At 35.2% G+C, this 18,824-nt stretch overlaps 2 protein-coding genes across 2 annotated transcripts; one reads left to right on the top strand and one right to left on the bottom strand.

The window, feature by feature from the left end:
- Positions 1-426: 426 nt before the first annotated feature.
- Positions 427-1,162, top strand: LOC116020778 (21 kDa protein-like). The gene has a single exon (XM_031261302.1). It carries the CDS (start codon positions 430-432, stop codon positions 1,021-1,023), a length of 594 nt encoding a protein of 197 aa, XP_031117162.1. The 5' UTR covers positions 427-429; the 3' UTR covers positions 1,024-1,162.
- A 9,533-nt stretch (positions 1,163-10,695) lies between these two features.
- Positions 10,696-18,740, bottom strand: LOC116020113 (BTB/POZ domain-containing protein At1g04390). Its single transcript, XM_031260600.1, has 9 exons — positions 18,571-18,740; positions 17,788-17,973; positions 15,500-15,626; positions 14,729-15,236; positions 14,501-14,634; positions 13,966-14,408; positions 12,707-13,834; positions 11,719-11,871; positions 10,696-11,538 (listed from the first exon to the last, which is right to left on the bottom strand). The coding sequence occupies exons 2-9, from the start codon at positions 17,892-17,894 to the stop codon at positions 11,103-11,105; spliced, it is 3,036 nt and encodes a 1,011-aa protein (XP_031116460.1). The 5' UTR covers positions 17,895-17,973; positions 18,571-18,740; the 3' UTR covers positions 10,696-11,102.
- Positions 18,741-18,824: the final 84 nt, after the last annotated feature.

Raw genomic sequence — 18,824 nt, 5'->3', positions numbered from 1 at the left:
TTTTTACTCAATATTGACGGAGCACACTTTATTGATCTAAATACATATATAGTGAATTAAAATGTTTTTTAAAAAAAAAATAAAATAAGACATGTGATAATACTATAATAGTATAATTTTCGAAGTGTTTATTGTTATCATTTATAATTATTTTTTTTTAAAGGAACAATAATATTTTTGGAAAAAATAAATAATTCGTTAGTCTACAACTCTACAAGTACCTTTAGAGACTATTATATATGTTGCTTTGGAAAATAAAATCGTTAAAGTCGACAAATACACCAACTTGTGCCACCGGTTGCCGACTTGCAAAATATCTCATTTTGTTGTAGCCGCCTTGTCCCATATCCCCCAATTGGCCAAATGCATCAACCAAAACTCTATAAATACATCATTTCTCCCCATTTATTTTAAACACATCTAGATAGAATGGCAGGCCTTTTGTGCAAACAAATTTTCCTAAGTTTTCTTGTTACACTTACGTTAACATCCTCCATAAACCCTGCTTCGGCAGCTCGTGTTGTAGCCGGTGCAAGAAATGCTGAGTTTATAAGAATATCATGTCAAGCAACAACGTATCCCAATCTATGTTACACTTCTCTATCATCTCACGCAAGTGATATAAGAGCAGACCCCCAACTCTTGGCCCATGCGGCTCTTACCCTAACTCTCCAAACCGCCGAATCAACGTCTGCCGTGATGGTTAAGATGGGGAAGAGCCAGGGCTTGTCCCATAGAGAGGTGGGGGCCATGCGCGATTGTGTGGAAGAGTTGAGAGACTCCGTGAATGAAATTAGAAAGTCTTTGACAGAAATGAAGCAGTTGAAAGGCTCAGATTTTAACCTAAAAGTGAATGATATACAAACTTGGGTTAGCGCCGCCTTGACAGATGAAGACACGTGCACCGAAGGGTTCGCGAAAGGGAACGTTAAGGCCGCCGTGAGGGAAGCCATTGTGAACGTTGCACATATGACTAGCAACGCCTTGGCTTTGATCAACGCATTCGCTGCTCTTCACAATTAAGCCAATTCAATTAGTAGCCAACTTCTTAAATGTGTTACGTGTGTATTGTTTGTCTTGTAGTATTATCTTCGCCAATTTAAGTTTGATAGCATTAAGTATGTAATAGTTAAAACAAATATAATAATTTAACTGTAAAAAAGGTTTCTCCTTATTTATTTTTACATTTCCAAAATTTTATATTCTGTATATGTAGTAAAAGTAATATTACATTTATTCTTTTTGGGTGACAAGAAAAATCCGGAATCACTACTTGCGCCCGAGGATTTGCACTGAAACTCTGCATTGTGACCTTAGCCAGCAAAGGACCAATGCAAGGAAGTAATGATATTCCAGGGCCGGTTTTTTTATTTGCATGGCCCTGTGCTGGTAAATAAGTGAGGCACTATCAAAGTATAAATAAACTGCGAATTGAAGAAAAATTACAAAGGGAAAAATGCAAAAAATCTAATTTTAGGCCAATATAATCACAAATATATATACTAACTATTAAGCCAGAGCTAGACTAGGGGCCCCAAAATTTTGGAGCCCTGTGCGGTCGTACATCTTGCACGCCTTAAAATCCAGCCCTGACACTTACTCTTTCTTTAATGAAGTAGTGCATGGAAATAAATTTGATGTACTTGCAATACAAACATATAGAATAAATATAGTACAAAATGAATATATAATGTTTATGTATATTAAGGCTTAGTTTTATAAACATATAGAATAAATATAGTACGAAATGAATATTAGGAAAAGGTAATAAATATAGTACGAAATGAATGAATATTAGGAAAAGGTAATAAATATAGTACGAAATGAATGAATATTAGGAAAAGGTAATAAATATAGTACGAAATGAATGAATATTAGGAAAAGGTAATAAATATAGTACGAAATGAATATTAGGAAAAGGTAATAAATATAGTACGAAATGAATATTAGGAAAAGGTAATAAATATAGTACGAAATGAATATTAGAAAAAGGTAATAAATATAGTACGAAGTGAATATTAGAAAAAAGTAAAAACCGTTCCCGGTGGGACTCGAAGGCAAGCGCCTTATCCATTAGGCCACGCAAGCAACTTTAATTAACATTGTTAACCACTTATAATAAACAACAATCGTTTTGGATCAAGTTCCACCATATAAGGTTGACACTTCAATTTTCGTAAAGTAAGGGCAAATGTGTTATTTTATATGGACCACGACTGGTTAAAATTTAAAAGTTAAAGGATAACGGGTGGTTAAAATTTGAAAGATGAATGATCATGAGTGGTTAACTTGAAAGTTGAAAGACCTCGATCGGGTGATTAACTTGAAAGCTTAGGACTAAACATGACAAAATCAGTAAAAACGGGTGCACAAAGACAATGGTTATAATAAATCGTTGTCTTTGAAGTGTTGTCTATTCAAGTGTTCTTACAGACAACACACAAACGACAACGGTTAAATAAAATTGTTGTCTTTTTTTAAAAAATAAACGCGCAAATACAACGGTTTTAAAAAATCGTTGTCTTTGTAGTGTTGTGTATTTAAGTGCACTTAAAGACAACACACCAACAACAACGGTTACATAAAACCATTGTCTAAATAAAAAATGGAATGCACATAAACAACGGTTTTAAAAAACTGTTTTCTTTGAAGTGTTGTGTATTAAAATGTATTTAATAACAACACACCAATGACAACGGCTAAATAAAAACGTTGTCTTAAAAAAAACAAACTCGCAAAGACAACGATTTTAAAAACCGTTGTCTTTGTAGTGTTGTGTATTCAAGTGCACTTAAAGACAACACACCAATGACAACGGTTAAATACAACCGTTGTATAAATAAATAAAACGAGTGCACAAAGACAATGGTTTATTAACGGTTTTAATAAACCGTTGTCTTTGAAGTGTTGTCTATTCAAGTGTGCTTAAAGACAATACACAAATGACAATGGTTAAATAAACACGTTGTCTTTATAAAAAAAATCGCGCAAAGACAACGGTATTAAAAACCGTTGTCTTTATAGTGTTGTGTATTGAAGTGCACTTAAAGACAACACACCAACGACAACGATTACATAAAACCGTTGTTGTTTATTTTTAAAATGTACATAAAAATCGTTGTCTTTGCGGTGTTGTCTTTTTGACAAAATGCACAAAGACAACACACTAAAGACAACGGTTCAGTAAAATCGTTGTTTTTAATAAAAGTGTTACGTCAAAGACAACAATTGTCTTTTACACAAAAGATAACACTTTTATTAAAAATTATTGTCTTTTTAGTGTTGTCTATGTGCATTTTTCCTGTAGTGCATTGTGAACGTTGCACATATGACCAGCAACGCCTTGGCTTTGATCAACGCATTCTCAGCTCTTCACAATTAAGCCAATTCGTTTTGCCAACTTCTTAAATGTGTTACGTGTGTATTGTATTGTTTGTCTTGTAGTATTATCTTTGCCAATTTAAGTTTGATAGCATTAAGCATGTAACAGTTAAATCAAATATATAAATAATAATTTAACTGTAAAAAAAGTTTCTCCTTATTTATTTTTACATTTCCAAAATTTAATATTTTGTATATATAGTAAAAAGTAATATTTCGCTTACTATTTTTGGGTGACAAGAAAAATTCGTAACCACTTGCGCCCGAGAGTATGCACCGAAACCCTGCATTGTGACCTTAGCCGGCAAAGGACCAATGTAAGGAAGTAATAATATTACACTTACTCTTTCTTTAATGAAGTAGTGCATGGAAATAAATTTGATGTACTTGCAATATAATGTTTATGTATATTAAGGTTTAGTTCTATAAACATATAGAATAAATATTATAAACATAGTACAAAATGAATATTATTAAACATGAAGCACTAATTAAGTAATTAACATTGTGTGTTTTTTACGAAAAGGTAAAAAACATTCACGGTGGGACTCAAACCCACAATCTCCCGCTCTAGAGGCGAGCACCTTATCCATTAGGCCATGCGAACAACTTTAATTAACATTGTTAACGACTTAATATAAACGGCAGCGTTTTGGACTAGGTTCCACCATTTAAGGTTGACCCTTCAATTTTCGTAAAGTAAGGGCAAATGTTTCATTTTAGATGGACCACGACTGGTTAAAATTTAAAAGTTAAAGGATCACAGGTGGTTAAAATTTGAAAGATGTATGATCATGAGTGGTTAACTTGAAAGTTGATAGACCTTGATCGAGTGATTAACTTGAAAGTTTAAGGACTAAACGTGACAAAATCACTATATTCGGAGTATCGCATATGTTGTTGTTGTTATTATTATTATTATTATTATTATTATTATTATTATGCTAAGTAATTTGAGTGTAGTGTTGTATATATAAAATAGACAAAATTATGTCGACGAATAAAAGTGATTTGGATACATATAGGCCCTGTTTGGTGACATATTTAGTTTATCAGCTAATTTTGACTTATTCGATCACTATTAGTTGTTTGATTTGGTTAAACGCTAAAATTCAAAAAGTTGCTCAAATTAAAGTAACTTTGTTGATAAATTTTTTGAGAAAGTCATTTTACATATAATCAGTTATCAGCTAACAATTAATTTACTAAATATCTTTGTACAATCAGCTAATGCTATCAACTCGTCAAATTCCTACTTAACAATAAGAAAGGCGGCTGGCGGGCGCTGGGTGGCTTTCTAATCATAAAGAAAATGGATGACATTCCAGAAAAGCAGTAGTGGCATATATGATTTCAATTCAACTTGAATCTATTATAGCTTCCGTCCAAAATCATATGTAAATGTTTCAATTTGGAGCAACTAAGCTAGCTAGGCCATACCATACTAGCTAGTTGCATTAAGAAAAAGACAAATTAAATTAAAGCTGCCCCGGACCAATCATATTAAATAAAGGAAAAGATCATAATTTCTTGGCCAAGCCATGTCTCCTGTATTTCTAAGGATGGAGATGAGTCTCTCTATATTACGCACAAGTTAAGTTTTTACGTGACATAATATTTACAATGAAGTCTTGCACTAGTGTAATAGTACAGTGTAATATTATACCATCTTACACTTAACACTTTGTTCTAATTGAATGAAAATTATGGTCATATTTGGCGTACGCACTGAACACTTATATTAATTTTCATATTCAATAAGGGAAAACGATACTTATAGCCTATGAATTCTTTTATTATTTTTTGAAATTTGATCTCTAAGTTAATATAAACAACTTTTTTTTGGGATCAAAGGGGAGGTTAAGCTTGGTGCCTAACTACTGACACCCTTCCGAGATAACTCTCACACGGCAAAGCACTAATATCATAGGCTAAAATGTTCTTAACACTGGATGATGGAGTCTCACACGACATACGAGCTTGTTTCGCCAGAGTATCGGCCACCACATTCTATTCACGATAGATATGATGGAAGGATAACTCCTAATGATGCTTCGTCCACCTTCTACAACTCTCGATTTAAAGAATCTGTAAATCATATATTCACAACGCAAATAATACAAGGTATAAATGGGATTATACATGAGCATAACTAGGAGGTAGCTACAACAACTAAATGACATATTCTATAGGACTAAAGACGACTACTGCAACAGAAGATACACACAATCCACATGTTGTAAATCATCCTTAATATGCCCCCGCAAGATGGGGATCCATCGGAGACGCCAATCTTGGACCGAAAAGACAAAAATGAACCACAACTAAGAGGCTTCGTCAGCATATCAGCAACCTGCTCAAAAGACCGTACATGAGCAACCTTTAAAGAACCAGCAACCACACGCTCCCAAACGAAGAAATAGTCCAACGCAAAATGCTTCATACGAGAATGAAAAATTGGGTTTCTACGAACATAATTTGCACTAAGATTATCAATAATCAAAATTGGGGGCAACGCAATAGAATACCAAGTTCACGTAGAAAATTCTAAACCCAAATGACTTCAGCGACAGCATTGGCTAAGGCCTGAAACTCAACCTCAGAAGAAAACAGAGAGACCGAATGCAAAGTACGTAAAGGACATAAGTCGCAGTCGACCTACAATTGTCATGAATCCCCCCCCCCCTAACCCCATCGAGTCTGAATAAACAAAAAAAGTGAAAGGAACACCCTGACATAAGAAAATACCAAGATGTATAGTCCCTTTCAAATAACGAAAAAACTCGTTTAACAACTTGCCAATGAAATTCACTTGGAGCATATATTGCAAACGACCAACCGCACGACGATATAATTGTGCATCAATCGGTGGACTATCACCAAGTCTAAGAATTGTTGAAGAACATAATGGAGATGGACTATCATCAATCGGTGAATTCTTTGCAAGCTTCGCTTTGAGCGAAACAACTCGGCCATGAGATGTGTCAGCACTGCTTGATGCGAACCTTGTTCATGCATCATGAGTTGTAGACGCATAGGAGATCAATGGTTGAAGAGTATCTAAACAACTACCCAAAATGGGGCTAACAAGAATTTGATCTTGCCCGAACCAAAGTGTGTAAGCTAGATTAATATTGGTTTGGGTATCATCAAGATATTGAGCCGGAGCTTTTACCGTACCGGTAATATAGTCTTCTAGATTAAGTGATAAGTGCTTATTTGTTTATATTTTCCCTTTTTCACTAAGCCATTTTGCTTATTGATCATTCCAATTTTAATAAGAGTAGGACTAAATTCTGTTATTTTGCAAGGAGTTTGGATTTAGAAGCAAAGATGAATATTTTCATGCATTTTGGAGGGAACTAGAGTCAAAATGAGCATTTTGGATACATTTAGAGTCAATGGGACCCAAGGAGAAGCTATGGAGATGGATGCAACACTTCCCAGGGATCCTAAGAGTGGTATTTTAATTGGTTTTGATCATATTGACAAACCAAGGAAAAAGTGGAACAAGTGCCAAAAAATCTGAAATTCGCGCATAGATCGGTCACTATTTGGTATTTGGACGATATCTCGGCCTAAAAATATCCAAATTGAGTGATTCTTATTCCATTGAAAATAAGACTCAAAGGGCTACAACTCTTAGGAAGATATTAAAGCTTAAAAGGAATTCAAAGGGGTCAAAATCGTCCAAACTTACAGATTTCGTCCAAATCTGCCACTGTCTGATATTTTGATCATATCTCAGCCTAGGAATGTTCAAATAAGGTGATTTCTGCGACATTGGAAAGCCAACTTGAATGGATACAACTTTGTTGAAGACCACAAAGATTAATGAAGTGGTTTTGGGGGTGAAAATAGCCTAGAAATCAAACCAGTTACACAGAATTTTGATTTACAGTGAAGAATGCATTTTCTAGAGCCGTGTCGTTGGCCGTGTGGCTCCTGCTCTATTTACATTTAAGCTCGTTTTGAGAATTTTGAACTCAGTTTTGACCCATGGTTGAACCCTAGACACTTCCTTTCACTTCCTTTCATATTTTTAGGTTAGATTAGACTTAGATTTATGTTCTTTAACACTTTTGAAGCTTGTAATCTTGGATTTCAAGATTCTACCACCAATTTCAATAGAGAAGTTTTCTTTCCTTTATCTCTTTCTTTTGCAAGATTTATGTTTATTACTTATGCTTTTGTGTTCCTTATGCTATTTAATCATGAGTAGTTAGTTTATGGACTTGAGTTAGGGTTGTATTATCTATTTTGATGCTTAAGTTGTGATTATTGTGAAAAAGAGGAAGAACCTCAACCTAGGGTTCATGTGTTTATGAGGGTATTGTGTTTGAATCTTGCTTATGTTTGATGTACACATTCATTGGCATGTATTTGGAGGATTCCTTGCCTCAATGTAGGGATGGCAATGTGCCCCGTCCTCGACGGGGATGGGAAAAATTTTCGGGGATCAGGGACGAGGATACCCCTCCCCGCCCTGCCCCGTCCCCGTCCCGAATCATTATTATAATTAAAAAAATTTAAAATATATAAATAAGCTTAGTAATTCAATTAATTCCACTATACTGCTATTAGTAATTCCACTAATTTCACTGTAATGTCGTGGCAGTACAGTGGAATTACTTTATATTTATATATATATATATATATAATAATAAGTCTTAAGTTTTTATTTTTTAAAATTAAAAATTACACTAATCTAAGATTTTGACTAAAAATTGATCGGGGACCCCGTCCCTGCCTAATTCCCCGCCCCGTTGCCATCCCTACCTCAATGAGAGTTGCGTCAAGATTCCAAGTCACTCCTTGCATAAACCCGATTTCTTCCCATGAAAATAGGGGAAATAGGGGGCTTTAAAATGCTTATGTGCTTTAAGAGCTAGAATTGATACACCATGAAAGTGGGGCAATCCTTGCTTTAATCATTGTTTATTTGCTTACAATTGTGGCTTTAGACTAGGATTCCTATGTGCATTCCCGCTTGATTCTTTGGTTATTTGTTCTCCCTAACCTCCTAGGTTGTTGAAGCATCTAGATGGTAATCCCCCTAACTTGAGTCCTATTTCTTTATTTTGTATTTATCTATTATTTATATGTGTTTGTTCTACCTTGTTGTCGTTTGCTTAGCTTCTTCTTGATCTCCTTGTGCTAGTGCATAGTTTTGTGATTGCATATTACATGTCATAAACCCCAATCCTCAATGGAATGACATTTCACACTCACCATCACTCATTTTTGCTACACATCATTAAGTCCAATTAGTGTGGACTCAATCTGTTGTCTCCAAACTAGAAAATTGGAGGTAGTCAATTTTATGGGAAAGTGAGTTGGAGCATTATGATGAACAATGGTGGAGGTGGAGGTGGAGGTAGTAACAGTCATGTCAAAGACTGTGTGAGGAAAAAAAAAAGATCCTCATTAGAGTTTTAGGCTCTTGATACCATGAAGGAAACTGTAAATCATATATTCACAACGCAAATAATACAAGGCATAAATAGGATGATACATTAGCATAAACAGGAGGTAGCTACAACAACTAAATGACCTATTCTACAGGACTAAAAACAACTACTGCAACAAAAGATACAATCAGTTCACACGTGGTAAATCATCCTTAATACCGATGATATTATTTAAGGGGCCTTTAGGAATCGAACCACCCTTAATCCAATCAATGAATTTTTTGGAGTCACCCTAGACCATCACTTTCCTGAAACCTTTTCTCCAAGCCCATTTGATTCTCTTAAGAATAGCCTAGGCTTCAGTGATGATAATCTTTAATGAGGGTGCCTTGCATCCGAAGCCGCCACGCCAATTACCATTCTCGTCTCGGATCACTCCCTTGCAACCCCAGCTCTAGAACCATTGGTAGAGCTTCCGTCCACGTTCAACACCGCCCATCCTTCCGGTGGCTTTTTCCAAGTCAGGTTGATGTCCCTTGTATAGTAGTCCATCTTTCGTTGTGAAATCTCGTTACAGTGTGTAGCGCATTTCTCGTTTCCATGAATTGTTGATGGAGCCACCTGATCTTGTTGCCCCAATATAGTCTTCATTACTGAAAACAAGGTCGTTTCTCCATCTCCAAATCCACTAAACTGTAATCGCAAACATCGAATGCCACTCCTTTCTCCTAGAAAATATTATGTGTACTCTCATTTTCTACTCTCAATTTTTACTCATTTTTTACTCTCAATTTTTACTCCCAAACACAAAATCTTATGTAGACACTTGCATTGGGACCCACATGAAAAAATTAGTTTCTCAGTGCACGCCACATCATGAAGAAATTCAAAAAGTAAGATTTGGGAGTACATGTAATATACTCAGGATGTACCCCATCTCTTCTAGTAAAAATGTCAACAACCTCTAAATTAACGTTCACCCTTCTACAAAAGATCATAAAACTTCACTACCGCTAAAGTGTATTACCGCCACAGAGATGCAGAATCGTAGAGCACAAGGTTTGTGTTACAATTGCGATGAGTGGTATAAGTCGAGACACCGCTATCCCCATTTAAAAAATAAAAAAAAAAATTGAACAGCTTGTTTAGGAAATGATGCAAGACCAAATAATCCAACCATAGCTTCTACCAACTCCTTTTCCACATGTACTACTAATATGAAAAAAAAAAAAAAAGTATAGGACTTTGAGGTTTTGCGTTGACTAATTTCCTCTCGATCACTGGTCTTTCTTCCCAAACTTCACCCTTGTTACCAACTGAGCCTGGTCATGCGGACAACATTGTTTTGTTTTCTATTTTACATATTTGGTTGCAAAAGACTCTGTCTTTAATCAATACTTGATGTATTAAAATGGTTGTTGCTTTTTGTCCAGAACTTAGGAACTTAGCTGCTTGTGGGAACTAAATATTTCTTCATTTTTTTGTCTATTACTTTTTCCATTAAATGCATGCTGCAGCAATGTGATATGATTTTCTTCTTTATTTAGTTTCATTTATATATATACTACTCTAGCTTTATGTTGATTACATGTATTTCAATGAAGTAGGTAATTGCCTAAGTGGTTTCATTTAGAAAGTACATTACTAAGTAGTTTATGAACAGTATATTACATGGAGGGGAGTGGGTTCGAACCGCAGTAGAAGCGACTGTTGACTCTTTGTGCTTCAATAGGTTGAGAAAGTAACTATGAACAAATACTACATTATAACAGTGTCAGTAGTACTCAAAAAAAAAAAGTAGTTTATGATATTATTATAAACTAATTCAATTTTTTTTTTAATTTCTCACTTGTCACTAGTTATCTAGATGTAATAGCAGTTCTTATTACTTCATTTCTTTTGCTTCCCATCCTTAAATAATTTTCTTGCCAAAAAGCCTCAACATTTAAAATTTCAGAATGTTCAGTTTTTCAGAAAACAAATTTACAATTTCAAATTAAATCACCCAAACCCGATCTAGGTCAAATCCAAAATACCAGAACCCGAAGAACTCCCGATAATTTTCAATTCGATTTTCAAATTTTAAAATATAAGACCTGAAAATTTTCGGGTAAACCTTCTTAGCTCAGGTGGAACTCGACCTGACCCGTGCTCACCTCTGTTACTACTTACTATATAGGGGGTACGTTGCTTGCTTCCCCATTAGTTTCCTCTGATTTTTGAACAAAATACTGAGATAGTATTATACCTTTACCGTACCTGCACAGAGTTTCTCCAACCAATTTACTTGACAAATTAGTAGCAGAAATATTAGTAGTGTTTTTCTTGAGAAAGTCGGACTGAGGCAGCTCGGATCATTTCCACAAGGTTCTCATCCATTGCATCTACCTCGCCACAATTGCGTATGCGATGGTATAAAGGAGCAGCATACTTGGTACACAATTCAACTAGCTTCCACTGAGAGTGATCTGCCGCGAGTTGGATCAGTTTAATCGACAAGTCTCCACATGAATCCAAACACGTCTCGATCACACTAAAGCAATCCTCGTGCAACTCGTCTAAGAGCCAAAATTCTGTGAACCAAAGTAGCTCAACATATGGCCCAACTTCTTTTTGCTTCTCCTGGATATCCAAGTTATCCCATATGCATCCCGAAATGGGTCTAGGCAACTCACCAGAGTAGAACCACTTCACTAACTTAACTAAACACTCCCAGTTGACAGGTACCTTCAATGTCTGTAAATGGCTGCACCCAACACAGGATATAGATAGTTTTTAATACAAAGTATTAATTCAGATATTACAGGGATGGCACTTGAAGAAGGGCTAAAACAATTATTTGAGAAGAGCGTGTAGGTCTCAAGATTTCTTTTAAAAAAATTAAGCATTTACTATTAGTCATATAAACCGCCCATAAGAAGCATACCTTTCTTGCATTCCTGATTGGAATAGTGCTCGAAAGTAATCACAGCTTGACCATAGTACAACTTTGTGAAGATGATAGTGTGGAACCAATGAGCAGCAAACACTGCATCTCCAACTAGGAAGGTCGGCAGCTTTAGCTTCTAAGATAATATCCCTGAATGAGAAAAACAACAAACATGGCATCAATCTTATTGCTTCAAACAAATGAATTATGAAGAGAAAATTAAGAAAGAAATGAGTAACTAAGTCATCTTATATCCTGGTTTTCAAAAAAAAAGTCATCTTATATCCTCAATTTCATGTGGCCCCACTAATCAGTAATCACTATTTAACACACTAGTACTATAGTCAGCTTTCCATACTAAGTGGCTAAGAGCAACCACATTAGTGGTTCTTTTGTGGTTTTTTGCAGTCAAAAAATTTGGGGTTGGTTTTTTAACAAATGGAGGGAGGGGTTTTTTTGTGGTTTTTCCTCCTGCAAGTTAAACATTATTGTGGGTCCACTTGATTGGAAAATGAGAGAAAGGAGCAGCTACAAAATAGCGTGTGGAAGACTGCTGCGCCCAGCTGGGCGCGTGAAGGGCCTTTAAAAAAAAATAACTTTTTGTCAGATTCTGTTTTTTCTTTTTCTTTTTTTCTCCTTTTTCCTCTTTTCTCTTCCCCTCTCTCTTCTACATGGATCTGAAAAAACTAAGTAAAAATGCATATACTAATGAGGTTGCTCTAAGTGCCGCCTTCTAAATTGGACCTAATGCAGAAAAACAATATTTTTTTTAATTACAAATTTGATGGAATATTTTCTGTTTTTCTGGTAATCTAGAGTCTATAAGTTTGCTAACAATGAACAAGAAAATATAGGTGGCCTTATATTGGCTCATAATGAACCTCTTATCCATGGTTATATTTTAAGTCAACTGTAATGGTTTTAACTTCTCAGACCATGGGTAACAAATATTTGCATAAAATGACTTGTCAAGGAGGAAACATACGAGAATTGATATCCAGCTGACTCAAGAGCACAAGTAAGATCAAATCTTGGCAGAGGATTTCCCCATTTTGGTGTCCTCCTGTCAAGCATATGCAGTAGAGGACGCAAATTGCAATGTTTGGCATATAGTTTCAACCTTTTCACAAGGTCTTCACCAGCTTCAAAATATCCAGAGTAAACATATTCTAACAACTTAGCTAATGTCTGGTGATCAACTTGAGCAGAGAGCTGAACTTTGTTTATCAACCTCTCATGCGTCTCCGCATCCTGCTTAGAAAAAGAACCAAAAGACACTTTCTCTTTAAGTTCTTTGGATGGCAACAATGAAGGACACCTGACTGAAAGAATAATACCATGAACATAAATAGATTCCTGACTTGCAAGGATAAGTTCCAAATCAGAATTTTGATTTTCATTAAGTGCCTTCTGAACCCTTTGTCCAAATTTAGTTGGGAATCCATAGAATCCAAGATGCCAAAGAATGTATGCAACATACCATCTTGATCCAGGAGAAGAAATGTTGTAACAGATCTGTTGAAGTTCCTCTATGAATTGGACTTTATCAGCACCCACCAGATAGTTGGACAGAACAACATGATCCTCAGATGAACTAGAGTTCCCTACTAACTCGGCAAGACACCAAAGACCCAAAAGTAAAAGTATTTCTTCACCTTCCCAATCAGCAGAATGGCACCAGCAACAGGCTCTCAGACAAAATTGATTACCCAAGTGTGGAGCTAGATATATCCTTCTTATGCATATAGGATTGAGTATCCACCATCGTATGAAAGTTAACAAAATGGTTACTCCTTGATGCTCAATAACATGCTTCCGATATTTTGGTAGACCTGAATAACATGCCAAATTCATCAAGCTTATGGCAATCTTAAGATTGGAAGGCATTCCAACCTTATTACCAGAAGATGCGGTTCTTAAAGTATTCAAAAGATATTCCACATAATCCTTGCTACTTGAGGATAAGACTTCAGATATTATAAATCTTGTTTGATATGCAAGATACTTCCAAGGAGAATAAATCATCATAAGAACTGCTCTAGACACTGATTCAAGTGCATAAATAACTTGATCAATCTGGTGTGACACACTGATTGAGTCCACAAAGGCTAAGCTGCCAAGAACATAATGGAAAATGGTGTGCAGTTATCAAGAAAAATTTTTCATGTACAAAATAGGGAGGGGAAAAGAAGGTTTTGCAAAACAAAACATACGGACAATTAAAATGAACAATAGAAAAATTACCATGCACACACAACAAGTGTATTAAAAGAAGCTTCATGCCCGTGCATCATTGGATTGCAATCTTCTGCGGAATGTGCTGCAAGATATCCAAGAATATCCCAAACATATGGTCTTAATGGTAGACAAAAACTTGTTTGGAGACCCTGCTTTATTTTGACAATTTGTTCTCGTAGTGGCAAGAAATGTAAAGAATGGTAATCTGTATGAAAATTGTCCAGCAGAAGATTTAGAAGGACTCCATCAATTCCTGCTTTCCAGAAGTAATGATGATGTTCCCCAACCCAACGTGTGATTAGAGCTAAACGGCATGCCTCCAGGAGTGTTGACATTTGGTCCTTAGCAAGCTTTTGACCTGAACTCAAATTGCCCATTCTAGTAATTATGGCTTTCACAATGGACTCACCACATATTTTAATAACTGTTGAGCATTCTTCATCACTCATCTAAGGAATCATTAAAATATAACCCATTCAATAAATGAAAAAGATATGCTCGAGAACAGGATAAAGGATAATAGTTAAATAAGAATTGCTACCATTAGACATTGAGCCAGTTTGAATGCTTCCATTTGAATTGAATAGGGTTTTGATATGTCCATACTGTCAACCATCATTTTCAGAAGAGTTTCCCCATTTTCCAAAATCTTCTTCGCTCCATTGAGACACAAAGCTGCCATTAGAGATGAAAATTCACAAGCCATGAAAATAAGAGGTGCAGAACTTAGGGCTAAGATAAAACTTTTTGACAGGAACCCCACTGATACCTATAGCAGAATGGATCTGTAATACAGAAGCTTTTATGGAGATCTCAGGGTGAAATGAGAGAGTATCCAAAAGATCCAACAATTTGATATCAGTATAAACACAGAACCTAGAAGATGGCCACCTCTGCAGTATTTTACTCAAAAGAGAAGCCATCTCTTGAAAGAACTCAATTGGTTTATTGCCTATTGAAAATCCCTTTACATTTAGGACAATATCACCAACCACATTCCTTTGTTTCAAAATCTCCCAAACTTCCTTCTCTCTTTTGGTACTCAGATTTGAAAGAATGAAATTCAAGGCAGTGGCAGATGAAATAGAAATCTGTGACTGGTGGGAAGATAACAAGGATGATAAAGGAAAAACAAGAACAGGAAAATGAGATTCCAGCATTGAACTTGGCAAAACACTGACGATCTTTACAGCAAGTTCAGAGGCCAAAATCAAAGTATCTTGACTTTTTGATCCAAGAATACTTCCCAATGCTCCAATCATACCAGGGATTGAATCCTGAAACATAATTCAAACAAGGAAAGTAAAACAATGACAACAAAAGGAAAACAAACACAATGTCACAGCACACAGAAAGCGACAGATCAAGACAAAAAGAAAAATATCATCGTGAACAGAGACTAATAGGGTGGGTATTATTTAAATTATCCAAATTAAACCCAAAATTTAAATCAAATTTTACATTCTGGCTGAATTTCAAATATTTTAAATTATGGCATATCCAAATATAAAAATTGTTCAGACGTTGAGGGTTAAAATACCTTTACAAGGGGGTGTCTTATTGTCTCAAGAGATAAACAATCAAGAAAGGCATCAATGGAACGGATTACAAGCTTTTGTCTGTCAAAGTCTGTAAAATTCCAGTTTGGTCCTTTGTCATCATAATATCTGCATCAGCAAAAAGTTGACATCAGAAGCCAGAAACACATCATGTCACTAGTTCTGCCAACAGAAAAACTTATTTCGTTAACATTATAAGAAATAGTGTGAATTTCCATTTATAGAGCATAGCTCATATATTGAAGTGGCTAAGAAAGTGTTAAATTTGTCTTCTTTTTCTTCAACCTATCCTTTTCTTACAGACCTTCACTACTTGCCATTAGACCATTTTATGATTCCACTTCCCTCTCAGCTCTCTTTGGAAGCCAAAGGCTGAGCCTATGATAACAACCTTCACACCCTTAAGGTTATAGGAGATAGGACCTTAGTAACACTAAAAGCAACACGGCCTCCAAATAACTAATGGATTTCTCGCAATTGATAATGGAAGAACAAGTATTGTTCATATTAGAGTTAAATACGCTTACCCACTTGAAATGGTTAATCAGCAAAACTTAAGCCTCCTAATCTCATTTTATGATACTTAACACCACCCCCTCCCTGTTTCAAAAACTACCTAAGATACCCCCTTTCCCTCACATATATTAAATATATGCCCTAATTAAAAAACAAATTATTTTTACAGCATTATTATTATTATTTTCAAAGATATCCTGCTCTATCTAGAAAGAGATTCCCATTTTCCCTCCAACACTAAAAAATTCCTACCTTCTAGTGAAAATCTTTTTTACCCTAGTATAAAAAGAGAAGCAAAAATAAATAAATAATAAAAAGGTAAAGGCATTAACTTGAGTTTCTAATAGTTGAGATACTCAAAAATTTTGAAAAGAAAAAGAATTTTCTTTTCATTGCATTATTAAGTCTATTTTCAAAATCATAGATGCTTGAACAAAATTGCATTTTTTTTTTCAATCAAACATCAAAAGAAGAAAACACCTTAAATACTTGAAAGTTAATTTTGAAGGAAAGAAATTTAGTTCAATCATAATTGTGGAAAGATATCAGAGGAGATAAAGTAATCAATTGAGAATGAAGATGGTGCGGTTAAGAGATAATATATATACATACACACACACACATATATAGAATTAGGTTCAAATGAGAACTAGACTTCCTGTGATAACCTGTAGACTAATCTCATCCATCCATCTAGGACGATTAAGGGCGGGAAATTAAGTAAAAAAAAAACAGTGGCATTTCGTTACGGTGCATTTAGAAACACTTGATAGTGCATCTGCGGATTCAAGATCTATAATAGTGCACTCAAGTGTGTGCACTATTAGTTATTGTTATAAACTAAGATTGGGCTAACAAAAGCCTCTGATACCATGTTATAAACTAAGATTTGGCTAGGGTCACTCAAGGGCTATAATGCACATGAGCCAAACCACACTAAAAGATTGAATCCAACCTATTAGCTAGTCTAAACCATGGCCTTATAAACCCATATGTTCTCTATTATTTTTATCAATGTGGGACTTAACAGTTATCAGTGGATGCAGTGATGCACTATCAAGCATTTCCAAATGCACCATAATAATTACAAAAATGTCACCACATTTTTTCCTATTATTTCCTTATTTTTCAGCCCTTGATCATCTTATCTTAGATGGACGGATGAGATTAGTCCTCAAGTTCTCAAAGACTAGTTCTCATGGGAGCCAGATAAAGTACATTTAACTCTTCATATCATAAGAAAAGAGTACTCATGTGCCTAAATGACATAGCTCATAACCTTTGAAATTATTGAATGGATAAGCAGTAATTTCAATTTTTCTGATTTCCTCCTCGTATCCTTCTTTATTAAGTTGGAAAAATGAAAAAACTATTTTCCAAATTGAAAAATGGAAAATAGTGCTAAAATAAACATGTTCTTTTATTTTCATTTTATATTTTCCATTGTTTCAGAAAAATGGAAATTTTTTCTAGTTACTAAACACAGCCAAAAGGTTTCTAACTTTCTATACATGAACTAACTATGAGTCTATGATCATGACTCAAATGAACTTTTTTGTCTTTTAGACACATATTCCATAGTTGGAACTCCAAATATTATGTGTTCAAATCTGCCCAAGAAAAACTATACCTCAATAGTTAATGGGGCAAAAAGCCACAACGGCAACCATAAAACCATTTTAGGCAATTTAGTTTAATGCTATACAGGAAATTGATTGAACATCTAAATATAATAATAAAAGTTTGAAGTTACCCAAGTCCGAGACCAAGAGCATGGTGAAGGCGCTGATGAAGAGTGAACATGTGGCCACTAACACCACGGTTGCTCTCAGCACCATGTTTTGAGGATGATGGCCTCATCAGTGCTTGGATTTAAAGAAAATTTCCCCAAATGCTACCACAAATGGTGAGAAAAATTTGACAGCAAAGTCTGCTCCTTCTGCAGCGGCAACAGAAAATGGAAATAGCTTCAGTGGTAGATATAACAAGCAGCTTATGACTTATGTTTTCCTCAGAAGATTTTAGCCAGCGCTGGATGTCTATAATCATTTCAGAAATTTTGCAGATGCATACAGAATACATATGGATAACACATAGAATATTCAAAATATAACACGGAGGATTCAAAGAACACATGCACACACATGTAGATCACATGTTCCTCATACAAAATAAACATAATTGAAATGCATACATACATACACACATAGGCATACCTCTTCTGTTGTATGAAAAACAAAACAGTGATCGCTAAAGGACCTATGAAGTTTTCAGAAATCAATCATGTAAAATGTAATACCACTGAATTTGTAACTTTATATAGTAACTGTGCTCATGTTAGCCATAAGAAGGAGATGGAAAATTATGAAATCTTTTTAATTAAATGTGAAAAAGTGGATAAATTGGAAAAAAGCAAGCAGAATTATTTAGTTAGTGTTCTCAAAATCATCCCAGTTTTGTTGAAATCCTTCTGCAAAATTCATAAGTAGTATTCAAATTTGAGAAGAAGGGTTTTAGAATTCTGTCAGAAATGTACCTGCAGAAAATCTCTGTGCTGAAGCAGTTCTTCTCTCTCTATCATATGCTATCGCATTGCAGCATCGAACGCCGTCTTCTCCTTGCACAAAATTACATATCCGAACCGGATTGGAAACTGGAAACTGTAATTCTTAAACATCCTGCGCCGACCTACGGCTTCTCAGTTTAGAAATATGAGATGAAAATACAAAGATAGGTGAGAGCTGAAATGCCAATTTGGCCCTTATGATATTTTTACTTCATCAATTTTGT

This window comes from Ipomoea triloba, chromosome 5 (genome assembly GCF_003576645.1).
Source record: "Ipomoea triloba cultivar NCNSP0323 chromosome 5, ASM357664v1".
In the NCBI taxonomy this organism is placed as follows: Eukaryota; Viridiplantae; Streptophyta; class Magnoliopsida; order Solanales; family Convolvulaceae; genus Ipomoea; species Ipomoea triloba.
Note: the sequence above shows the minus strand (reverse complement) of the source record. Positions and strands in the feature narration are given on the sequence as shown.